Source organism: Miniopterus schreibersii (genome assembly GCF_964146895.1).
Source record: "Miniopterus schreibersii genome assembly, chromosome: 11".
Taxonomy (NCBI): Eukaryota; Metazoa; Chordata; class Mammalia; order Chiroptera; family Miniopteridae; genus Miniopterus; species Miniopterus schreibersii.
In genome coordinates this window covers 10,038,447-10,050,465 of record NC_138111.1, presented here as the reverse complement: position 1 = coordinate 10,050,465, position 12,019 = coordinate 10,038,447, and the positions used below count along the sequence as shown (strand labels likewise).

Sequence of the window (12,019 nt, the reverse complement as noted above, 5' to 3'; positions counted from 1 at the left end):
TAAGACAATGATACTCAAACTATGAGGAACAAAGTCCCTGGGGGGCTTGTTTATAATGCAGGGTCTGAGCATCTCACATGGAAATTCTGATTCTAGAAGTCTGGGGTTGGGGACTTAGAACCCTAGATATTAATAACCGCCTCCTGGTGATTTCGAAGCACATCAAAGTTTGAGAACCACACGTGTTTGCAGATGAGGAAACTGAGATCCAGTCCCAACTCCTCCAGGATTTAGTTCCAATTCCTGGACCCAAAGTTTAAGGTCCTGTTCTTGAGGGCTCCAGCCTGCTCTGCCAGCCCGACCACCTTTCCACAGGTGTCCTCCCAAGTGCTAAGTTGGCTTTCTTGCTAGTGGCTTCGAAGTTAAGGTTTCCGAGGCATGTCCCAGCTCTATGGGGACGCATGCTGGAAACTTAGTCACATCTGCAATGGGTTTGGAGGCAGGCACAGCAGAGGAGGTGCCATGTGGCTGCCATCCCTACAATTCAGGAATACTTGCTCTAGTCAAACTGTGCACATTTCTGTCCAGGTCATGTCCTCTTTCCCAGAATGCCTGCCTCAGCCTGTCTGCTTATTCCAAGGCTAAGCTGAGGGGAGCTGAGACAAGGGAGAGCTGGAAGACTTCTCTAGAAGCCTTCCCTGATGGGCCTAGGCCCTGGGATCTCTCCTCCCTGAACTCACAGGTCCCTGAGGGTCTGCTGCCCTCTGGGGACACTGACCAGCCCCACTCACGCAGCCTCACAACAGTTGTCACAACAACACCTTGCACTGCACTGGCTGTTGGCACCTCAACAGCATTTGCTTAGCGCCTGCACTAATGTCATTAGGCCCCAGGCTCTTCTGGATCATTCTCAACCACCCTGGGATATTGAGTACCATTAATCTCTGCTCTTCAGATAAGGACACTAAGGCCCAGAGGAGCTCAGTGACTCACCTAAGGCCACACAGTAAGAGATAGAACCCAGACTCAAGCTGGCTAATGGGCTTCAAGGACACGGCGCAATCATGTCACAGCTAGGCCACCTTCCCGGCCCACACAGACAGCTCATCCCTCCCAGGTTGAGACCAGCCTCACACATTTCTGGGGCCCAGCTGTGGCACAAAGAACAGAGGCTGGCACACAGCAAGAAATCAATAAACACTTATTCCTCTACTTATAAATATTTGCAGGAGGCAAATAGCATGATGGTTAAGAGCTCCAGCCCTGAAGCCAGATGCTAATTCTGGTTCTGATATTTAAAAACCTGGGCAAGTGAGATAACCTCAGTGCCTCAGTTTCCTCATCTGTGGGGAACAGTAATAGTGCCTACTTCACCAGGCTATTGTGGAATTAATGAGTTGATGTAAATTGCTTAGAATAATGCCAGCATAGAGCAAATGTGTGTTGTCATTGTTGTTGGCTGATGGATTTCTAATCTGGCTGGGCCTGGACCAAGTCTAAACTGTAACTGTTTCTCTAGCTGCTATCTTGGATCTTTAAGATCCACATACACCATGTCCTGGGCTAGGCCACATCTGCTCTCCTTTCTGTGGGGACCCCCAGTACAATGGAGCCGTAAGAACACAATGTCCGGAGTCATAAAGTCATGGGTTTCAGTCCAGGTTCTGCCTCTGGTCTCTCCGGGTCTCAGTTTTGTTCTCTGTCAAATGGGTATAAGGCTCATTGGAAAAACTCACTGGAAGGCTTAGCAGGAAGGTCCTGGTAGGGGTGGGACAAAGTGCCTGCTCCTTCCCTGCAGCTCCTGGACCCCACCCCACCCTACCCCACCCTACCCCACCCCACCCCACCCTTTCCTGGACCCACTCCTCTTCCTCCCTCCACCTCCTTACCTTCCTGTGTCCCGTGAAAAAGAGGGAAAGGTGGTGCATGGAGCCGCCGTTGCGGCCGAGCTCCTTCTTGAGGGTGCGGGGCGAAGGCATGGCCCAGGAAGACGCGGCGCCCTCCCCGTCGGAGCAGTTCAGGGTGGTGTCGGAGGAGAAGCAGGGCCCGCGCGCCTCCTGCAGCAGGCTGCCCTCGCTGTGCGTCCGGCGCCGCAGCGAGTTCTGCACGCGCAGCGACAGGCCGCCCTCGGCGCCGGGGCCCGTCTCGATCATGCTGCTGCGCTTGGCCTCGCTGCGCTCCCCGTAGTTGTCGTCACTCGTGTCCTCATCGTCGTCTTCCTCCGCCTCCTCCCCCTCCTCCCCATCTTCATCCCCCGAGCTGCCCCCCTCTGCCCCTGCAATGTCCAGCCGGACCTCGGGAATCACAAAGGCTGGCCTGGCGGCCACAGGCGGGCCCCCGGTGGCTGCCGGGGGGTCTGCAGCGCTCGTGGTCTCCTCCGGAAGGGCCTCAGCTGGTAGGGGGGCCTGGGCTGGGGGCAGGTCTTCACATGGAGGAAGGTCTTGAGCTGGAGGGTCCTGGGTGGCTGGGAGGTCTTTGCTGAGCGGAGGCTCTTGGCTGGGAGGGGGCTCTTGCTCAGCAGGAAGGTCCTGGCAGGGAGGGGGCGCTGGGGCTGCAGGGGGTTCCTGGCATGGTGGGGAGTCCTTGTTTGGTGAAGGTTCCTTGCAGGAAGGTGACTCTTTGCTGGACAGGGATTCTTGGCCTGGAGATGGTTCCTGGCCAGAAGCGGAGTCCTGATGGGGTGGAAGGTCTTGTCCTGGAGGAGGCTCTTGGCCAGGAGAGGGGTCCTTGCTGGGTGGGGGGTCCTCGGCACCTGGCCCCTTCCCTTCCTCCAAGGGCATCTCCCTTTTCTCATCCGCCTCTGGCTCAAACATCTGGGAAACAAAGAGAAGACAAAGGGTCAGAAGGGGAGGCTATGAGATGCCAGGTTCTGTGCACATAGAGACTGAAACACAATCAGGCAGAGGCCTGAGCCCCACACCCTGCACTCTGCACCCCACAGTCTGAAAGCTGAAGCACCGGATGGAAACCTGAAAGCCCCTTTGACTTAGCTGTATAAGGGGTCCCGGCCTTATAACTTCTTGAAACTTCTTGAAACTTCTGCCCCATCAAAAACATGGTCATTGAGGCCAGGCTCTCTCTGTGTTCATGGACAACAACCAAACCAAGCCCCAAGCCAGATCCATCACTGGTGGGAGAATCTTGGACCCAGCCAAAGGGTACCTTCTACCTGAACCAACATTTTTTAAAAAGCGTAGTGAGTCATTCAAATGAGAACTTGCTTTCCACAAAATGAAAAGCAGACTGGTACAGCCACTGTGGAAAACAGTATGGAGTTTCCTCGAAAAATTAAAAATGGAACTGCCATTTGACCCAGCGATCCCACTTCCAGGAATATATCCTAAGAATCCTGAAACACTAATCAGGAAGAATATATGCTCCTATGTTCATAGGAGCGTTATTTACAATAGCCAAGATCTGGAAACAGCCCAAGTGCCAGTCAGAGGAGATAAAAGAGCTGTGGCACATTTACACCATGGAATACTATGCAGCTGTAAAAAAGACCCTTTTCAACAATATGGATGGACCTGGAGAGCATTATCCTAAGTGAAATAAGCCAGGCAGAGAAAGACAAGTATCACATGATCTCATTTATATGTGGAGTCTAATGAACAAAATAAACTGACGAACAAAATAGGAACAGAGGCATGGAAACATGGAACAGACAGATCTGAGGTGGGGGAGGGGGGCGGGGGCTGAAAGAGATTAACCAAAGAACATACTATATGCATATATGCATAGCCCATGGACACCGACAATAAAGTAATTCACGAGGCCTGGGGGGGGTGTGGAGGGGGACATCTGTAATACTGCCAACAATTAAAAAAAAAAAAAGAACTTGCTCTCAATGTTTAAGTGTCTTTTTTAAAGTATCTTTTTGATACTAAATGGAATGAAATGAGAACTTCAAAATACTGCTGACATCTGGACTAAACAGATGTCTCCGACACATGGAACCTCACTGAGGGACCACCCAGGGACTTTTAAACTATGCCTGGAGGAACCTCAGGAGTTCCACACACAGGAAAGAAATCATTTTCCACCTTGCACACAACCCTGAGAACCCTGGAAGTTTTTGCTGGGTTCCTGTGGATTTCATTTGCAGAGGGGAAAACAGTGCCCTTGATGAAGTTTGAAAAGCAGCTGTCTCACACGAAGTCAGGCTCAGAGATCAGGAGTGTCCACAGTGCCGAGGTCACAGGGGAAGCGGGTCTCAGGCCTGCGCTCATCAGAGTCAAGGACTTGGAAGGCTGTTGCTAGAAGTATTTAGAGCCTAGTTTCGATCGTGAAGCTGTAACCAACTAGGACTAATGAGAAAGAAAGACACCATACCTACGCAGAAACTGTGCAGATACATGAGAATGTGTGATGTGTATATACGTGCGCACACCAAGAATTTCAAGGGAACACGCCCCTAGAACACAGGTTAGGAGCTCTTGCTGTCAAGACCCTTAATGTCCATTTCACAGATGAGAAAGCCGAGCGAAGAAGCAAGGACTTACCCTCCACTGCACAGCCACCCAGAGACTGAAAGGCTGCACCGGCAGCTGAGAAATTTTATTAGCTCTCAGGAGTCCTGGGAGTAAGTGGCCAGCCATGGCTCAGGGCAGCTGCAGGGTACAGCACACGTGTCAGGGGTCACACTGGGAGCAGCAGAAGGGATGTGCAAACTAAGTGTGGGTGAGAACCACCGCCTGGGAGCATGAAAGTGAAAGCGTCCCATCCCTGGGGAGGTGGTGCTTGGAAAAGGGAGGGGAGGCCTCAGATGACTCTAGGTGATCTGGAGGGTCTGGTTCACAGGCATAGACAAAGACAGGTGCCCACACACTGCCATGGACTCCCTGCCCTGGAAATCCTGCCAGAATCTGGGAGATGACACTACCCGGGGCCGTCAGACCTCATGGCCTCAGACCCTGCAACATCAGCAATCCTGAATCCCCACTGCACAGAGAGGGAAGCTGAGGCCCAAGAGGGGCAGGAACCAACCTGGACTCACACTGTGGGGCCACATAGAGTCAGTCACTAAATCCTCTGAGCCTCAAGGTACCCACATATTCAGTGGGACATCTGACACACCCAAGTAACAACCAAGAGAACATACTATAGAAAGTATAAAGCACTCAATGGGATTGTGGTGGTGGTCGTCACAGTGACTTTAAAAAGAGATCTGGAGACCTCAAACAGCAGCACATCTTTCCCAGGGACTCCTAGAAGCAAATTCTGTCATAGACCCCCAATCAAAGTTGGTAACAGTTCTCCCAATCCAGAAATCTCATCTGGAAACTAAGGGCTGTACTTTGCCTGATCAGGCTGCTCCCAGGCAGACAGACCTGTGGCCGAAATGACAGGAAGACTGACAGCCCAGCCTGGACAGTGGCCTAGGGACTTGCCCAAAGGCACCAATCAGGGCCAGGCTGGGGTTAGAGCCTCAGGCTTCTAGCTCCATTTTCCCAAGATCTCAGTCCCCAGAGCAGCCCAGATCCCCGCCCATTGCCCCACCCCCAGGGAGCTTTCTCCATGAGGAAAAACAAACTGCCCAAAGCCCGCTCCTAGACAATCCACTTTTGCTCAGCTCACCCCCACCTGGGAGGACCATGGAAGGAAGCAGCAATTGGTGCCCTGGAGCCTGGCACTAGTGGCTCGGAGAGGGAAGCAGGCCGCATTTCCCCTTTCCTGAGGGGTGGGGGTGGGAGTGGGAGTGGGAGTGGGGCCGGGCCTGTCCCAGCTGTGACTACCTCCTGCCTGAGCCTGCCCACCCCTCGGGAAAGTGCAGCAACAGACCCAAAACCAGAAATGCAAGTCAGCCTGCCTCTGCCAATCTTGCCCTAAACCGAGGCCAAACCAAACAAAGCCAGGAGGAGAAGTGCCACTGTCTCCAGAGGTCCCCTGTCCAGTCAGCTGAGAAACCACCAAGGACTGAAGGGCTCTCAGAATGCCCAGCTGTTTGGTGCTCAGACGTGAGAGTCAGACTTTGGTTTTGATCCCTGTAGCGCCACTTCCCAGCTGTGCAACTCTGCCCAAGCCTTCCAACCTCTCGGAGACACAGAGCTGAGATATCACACTGGACTCACAGGCCTGGCCCAGCAGGAGCATTTGATGAAATGGTGGCTATCATCAGTCTAGTTTTATTTTAGGGATGGGGAAACTGAGATCCCAGAGGCCAAGAAGATTACCAAAGAAATCAAGAGAGTGATTCAGTCATGTCTCCTGGCAGAGGGTCTCTCCCTGCTTCCTTAGACTGTTACACACAAGTGTTTGGGACCCCCAGGGTCTAGAAGGAGGGGAAGCAGGTTGAGCACTATCAAATCTGGGCCCATCCCCCGCAGGCAGGTACTAGCAAACAAGGACCAGAATTCATTGGTTCTGTCCTGTGCTCCTGATGGGCCCCCCAGGCAGGTTTGGTCAGGCTGTGTTCTTGGGAGAGCTGGGGTGGAGCCTCTGGAGCAAATACAGGAAACCTCAGAAATCTGGGGGGAGGGGTGGCAAGTGAGAGAATTAGGAAAAGGGAAGAGATAAAGATAAGGGAAGATGCCAGGGGTGGGACTGTCCTGTAAGCAAAGAAATGCCATATGCAGAGCCGTGCCACATGAAAAGCGTTCTGGGCAGGATGAGCAGGACAGGGTCGGGGGAAGGGGGACAGGACTGGGGCACACATGCATTCATTCATTCTCCAGGCACTGAGTGAGGCCCTGGGGGAAAGCAGAGGACAAGTCGGACCCAAGCCTGGCAGTCAGTTCAGCAGAAAAAACAAGAGGCTGGACAATTGGTCTTATCGAGCGTGGTGAGTGATCTGATGGAGGAAGTACAGGCAGAAGGGGACACCCAGTTAGGTGTCTGTTGCAACTGATTGGGGTGACAGGAACCCAGCCAGAGAGACCAGCCTGCTGGCCCAGGGCCTTGAGTCCAGAGTCCTCAGTGTTCCTGTCCCCCTTCTGCCTCTCAGTCCCATCCATCACTTCTTTGGCTTGCCTGGACCAGAGTTAATTCTGTCCATGTCTCGCCTGCTAGAAGCACACAGGAAATGAACCAGGCGCTCTAAATGGAGCTGCTGCTTAGGATCTAATCAAATCCTCTCCCCAATCCAATCCAGGGCTCGGAACAGGCTGAGGCGGGGTGGTAGGTGTGACACCAGAGCTCTTGCTCATAGCAGCTCTCTCTAGACCCCGATCCCCACCTGCTGTTGCAGCTGGGGCTGGCAGTGGGCTGCTGGAACTGACTGGCTCAATGTCACACAGCTACTAAATGCGGAGCCAGGTCTGCTGACCCCAGAGTCAACCTGCAGCTCTCACTCTGAGATGACTCATCACATCCACTCCACATTTCGAGCTCCACATGCACCCTCAAAAACCACTTCCTGAATGAGGTAGGAGGGCGTGGCATGGGAAGGCGTGAACTAGGGTTTGCCTCCATCGCAGGGTGGCCCTTACATGGCTAGGATTTGACAGTAAGAGCGCTGGACATAAAGCCAGGAGGCCTGGGCTGGAATCCTCACTCCATTATTTGCTAGCTGCGTTCCCGACGACCACTTTAGGTTTTCTACCATAAAATGAGATGAGGGTGCCTCTTGCCCCCTGTCCCAGAGAGCTAAGGGGATGGAGTCTGAGAAAGGATGGCAAAGTGCTCTGTGACCTCTAAGTCCTTGGAGAAAGGGAGTGGCTATTCGAATTCTGGCCAGCGTTTGACCTCCAGGCTTGACCTTTGAGATGGGCTGCTCCTTCCAGTTTGGCATGCTCTGGGCCTGGCTTCTGGGTCCCTGGCTCAACGCTGGCCTCCAGGAACCTCAGTTGCTCGGCTGACAATTAGCTCCCAACCCAGCCTCAGTCCAGCTCCTCCAGGCTGGCTTCTTGACACCCAAAGGCTGGAGCCATCACCTGCCTTGGGCCGCCAGCTCTGGATACTGATCCCGACTTCATACTGGCTGGGTGGCCTCAGGTGTAACCTTTCTGGTCCTCAGTTTCCTTAGTCATAACACGGGATTAAATAGCTCTTTGCAGTGTTGTGGAAGGAGGGACTGAGCTGATGTCCACCTGGAGCTCATCACCATGCTGGTACATGATTTACTCCAGAAACAGCAATCACAACCACACAGTACAGTCCAGCTTTGATAATGTTCTCCTTGGGTTTCTTCCAACAGATCCGATGACCCCTTCTCCACTCTGTCACAGCCTGTTCACTGGAACCATCCCAGGCTCCCTTTCATCTCAGTCCCTCTTGCTCTCTCAGGCACCCATCCACTCCCCAGGCTACAATTACCATCTGCACCATCTAGCCACGGACAATGCCCAGCCCACTGCCAGCCCAGACCTGCCTCCTAAGTCCAGTCCCATCAGTAAGTGTTCACTAAGCACTTGTGGGACAGTGCTGCCCCCACTGTTCTAGGCTCTGTGGACACAAAAGGGAATGAGAAAGACATGACCCCTGTCCTGGTAGAGCTTATAGGCCAAAGAGGAAGGACTGACATTAACCAAGTCATTGCCCACAGAAACATAACAATGAATACAAACTGTGGTCCATTACGTGCAGGAAACCTATAAGGTGCTCTGAGAGAAGAGAGGGGTGGTGGGAAAGGCCACTCTGTGGACTGACACTGAGCTTGAAATCTGCTCACTGGGCTGGGAGGGGTTCCCTCGGGAGGAAGCAGCAGATGCAAAGGCCCCGAGCCAGAAAGGCTAGCACCCTGGTGGAACGGAGAGGGCGCCTGTGGGGCTGGAGTCCAGGCATGGAGATGGAGACCTCCCAGCAGTGCACCCAACTCAACATATCCCAAACGGAATGTATGGTCTTCCACTGAGTCCATCCCTCCTCTCCCAGTCTCTGTATCAATGATGCCAACACCAGCTGCCCAAACCAGGGACCTGGGTATCAGTCTCCCTTCCTTTTCCTTCACTATTACCCCCTTGGCCAATCACCAAATCCTCCTGATTGTCCCTCATAAAATCTTAAGAGTGATTCCATTGTGGGAGGTGATGCATGTGTGGGGACAAGGAGTGTACAGGAACTCTCTGTACTTTCCTCTCAATTCCTAAAGCTCCTCTAAAAAATATAGATTATTAATTTTTAAAAAAGAATCATCTTTCCACCCCCTCCCTCTCCACTACCACCCCCTCCCTCCAGCCCACTGTCATCTTCCATCGGGATTGATGTGACCTCCCAGTGGCAGTCCAGACCCCTCTGTCATTCTCTGAGCCGTGCCAGGGGAGACTTCTAAGTGCAAACCTGACCCTGTCACTCCTCTGCTTGACACTTGGCGTGGCTCACCAATGCTCTCCAGATAAAGTCCAGACTCTGTGGCCCTGAGAGACTCTGCTCTCCCTCTAGCCTCACCACTCCCCATCTTAAGTGTTTGATGAATGAATGAATGAATGAATGAATGAATGAATGAGTGGGAAATCCAATGAACTTCATGGGGCCACCCAGACTCTTCCTACTCAAAGTGTGGCCTGTGAACCAGCAGCAGCAGCAGCAGCAGAATCTTAGACCATAATCCACACCTCCTGGATCAGAATCCGGCATTTTACTGAGATCCCAGGTGATCAATTTGCATATTAAAGTTTGAAAAGCACGGATCCAGACTATTGGTTATCAACAGAGGAATATTGTAGAGTCACCTGTGGAGCATTTAAAAATATCTGTCTGAGCCCAATTGCAGACCTACTGGATTCCGTAAGAGTAGGGCCTGGGCATCTCGGTTTTTTCTGACTCCCCAGGTAATTCTGTGAAGCAGCCTCAGTTAAGAAATGAGGCAAGTAAGGCCCAGAGAAGGACAGTGACATGCCCAAGTTAACACCACAGAGGACAGAATCCAGACCAGAATCTAGTTTGGGGCCAGTTCTAGCACACACTGCTCCCTCCGTGACGAGAAGCTGGTGAGAAGAGGCATGCCCTCAGAGCACCCGTGCCAGCATGGGGAGCTGGCAAGCCTGCTGGACTCAGCTACCCATTCATGTTCCCTAGAAACAGAGGCCCAGCTGAAGGAAGAGCGAGAGGAAGGAGGACATGAACTGCAGACTGAAAATTCTCTCTTCCTAAAGGATCCCACAGTAACTTACGGGTCTCTCGGGGGCTCGGGAAGGCGGGGAGCGTACCCATTCTAAGGAAAACAATACTGAGACTGAGGAGAAGTAGGTCACTCAGTTCAGAAACTCTCAAGACAAAGCCACCCTGAGGCATGAGAAGAGAGGAACCCCCACTAAGAAGCTTTTCCTACTCTTAGCACTGCCACCAGGTTAAGCAGAAGGACATACCTCCAGGCCTGGCCTTTGGAGCCTGCTGGGATGCCCCCCCACCACACACATGTCCAGCCTCTCACTGGGCAGGAGGTGGCAGTTTCGAAGGTCTGAGTTTCCAGTACTAAGCCCTGTCACCACCTCACCAAGCCTCTTCTCCTCTGGGGACTCAGACACCACTGTTTCAATTGTCCGGGGGAGGCTAGACTCACAGTCCCCGCCCCCGCCCTGCCCCCCAATAGCCCCAGAGACCCATCCCTTCCATACCTGTAGCTCTCTTCTCATCTGAGAGGCAGGAGCAATGAGAGTAGGGGTTTCCCCAGCCTCTTCCTGTCCCTGTGGTGACTGATGCCTCCTTCAGTCAGAAGAACACCAGGTCCCTTGGGCCTCTCCTGCCCCACCCACCCCTGGGCTCTCTGCTCAGGAACCAGTTCACCTGTGGGCTCCATCACCACTCCCCTTCCCTCCTGGCACCCTCCTTCTCTGCCTGAAAGTTTCCCTATTATCTATCTTCTCAAGCCCAGTTCCTGCCCATCCCTTGGAGCCCAGCTAAATGCTGCCCTGGGATGGCCTGGCTAGAGGGCTCTCTGCTCTCCTGCTAATGCCTGGCCTGCCCTCTCTCATGGCCCTGAGGCAGGCCCTGCTTTGGCTCATCAGGATTGAGTCTGTGGCTTACTCACCCCCACCTCCACCCTCACTCCCCGAGTTACTCAGCAAATACCTACCGATCCCCAGCCATGAGCAAGGGCCTGTGTGGGAAAACGGACCTAAACAATGGCAAGGCCCGTTCTCCTCCCCGAAGGCATCAGGACTATGGGGGAGAGAACCAGGTAAGGGGCCAAGGCAATCTCCCACCCACCCACTACCACCGCAGGGGGCTATGAAAGCAGAAAGGGACGGGAAAGGAGACAGCATGGAACATTCGAAGACAGGCAGGTGGATCTATGGAGCGGAAGGGAAGCAGGGCCACGTTAAGGAATTTAGACTTTTCCCTGAAAGCAGTGCAGACTTGGGGCTGTGGAGATAGGGAAGGTGGAGCTAGAGATGGTGGAAACAGAGAACGGTGACAAAGATGGGGAGGGGAGAGAGACCATTAATGGAGTGTCCACTGGACACCAGGCAGTGACAGTTGCTTTACATACTCTCACTTCCAGCAGCCCCATGAGCTCCATAAGGAACCTGGGACTCAGAGAGGTTAAGTAACTTGTGCAAGATCAAAAAGCAAGTAGAGGAGTCAGAACTGAAGCCATGGCCTGCCTGGCTCTAAGGCCCGGCTTTTTCTACTACCCCATGATCTCCTCTCCTGCTCCCTTCACTGCCCTCCCTCCCTTCCTCCAAAAGACTTTTACCAAGCACCCACCTGGGCCAGGCACTGTGCTAGGCATGGTGAGCAATACCAGATACAGGGGCCCGGCTCTTACCTATAATCTGTGGAGACTAATGGGCCGACGTCTGACTCACCCGGTGGGGGAAGGGGTGGTACAGAATTCCGTACACATGGCAACCCTCCCAAGCTCTCTGCCTTCCAGGGACCACTTCACAGGCAGAGCCAGCAGCATGTGGCTTCTCTGATGTCTACACTGGGTGTCAAACAAAACAGCTCTGCCAAGCTAGGAGGACCCCAGGGAAGGGCACAAATGGCCCTGTGGCCAGGAGACCAGGATCTGGAGTCAGGCAGGCCTAGGGTTGAATCCCACTGAGTGGCTGAGTCATGTGCCGCCTCCCTCACAGGGCTGCCAGGGGGTGGGAGGCAGGGCCTGGTGCACAGCATGCCCAGCCCACCACACCCTTCCTCTCCACTGCCTGACTCTCCATCACCAGGAGCACCAGGGACCAAGTCCAAATCTACGGCT

General features: G+C 53.5%; 1 protein-coding gene across 8 annotated transcripts in view; it reads right to left on the bottom strand.

The window, feature by feature from the left end:
- Positions 1–12,019, bottom strand: part of RGS3 (regulator of G protein signaling 3) — a 124,668-nt gene that overhangs the window by 12,820 nt on the left and 99,829 nt on the right. For all 8 annotated transcript variants that reach the window (XM_081152578.1, XM_081152583.1, XM_081152582.1 and 5 more), the window contains one exon: positions 1,830–2,753. In XM_081152578.1, the coding sequence (XP_081008704.1) occupies positions 1,830–2,753 (924 nt within the window). The remainder of the gene's footprint in view (positions 1–1,829; positions 2,754–12,019) is intronic.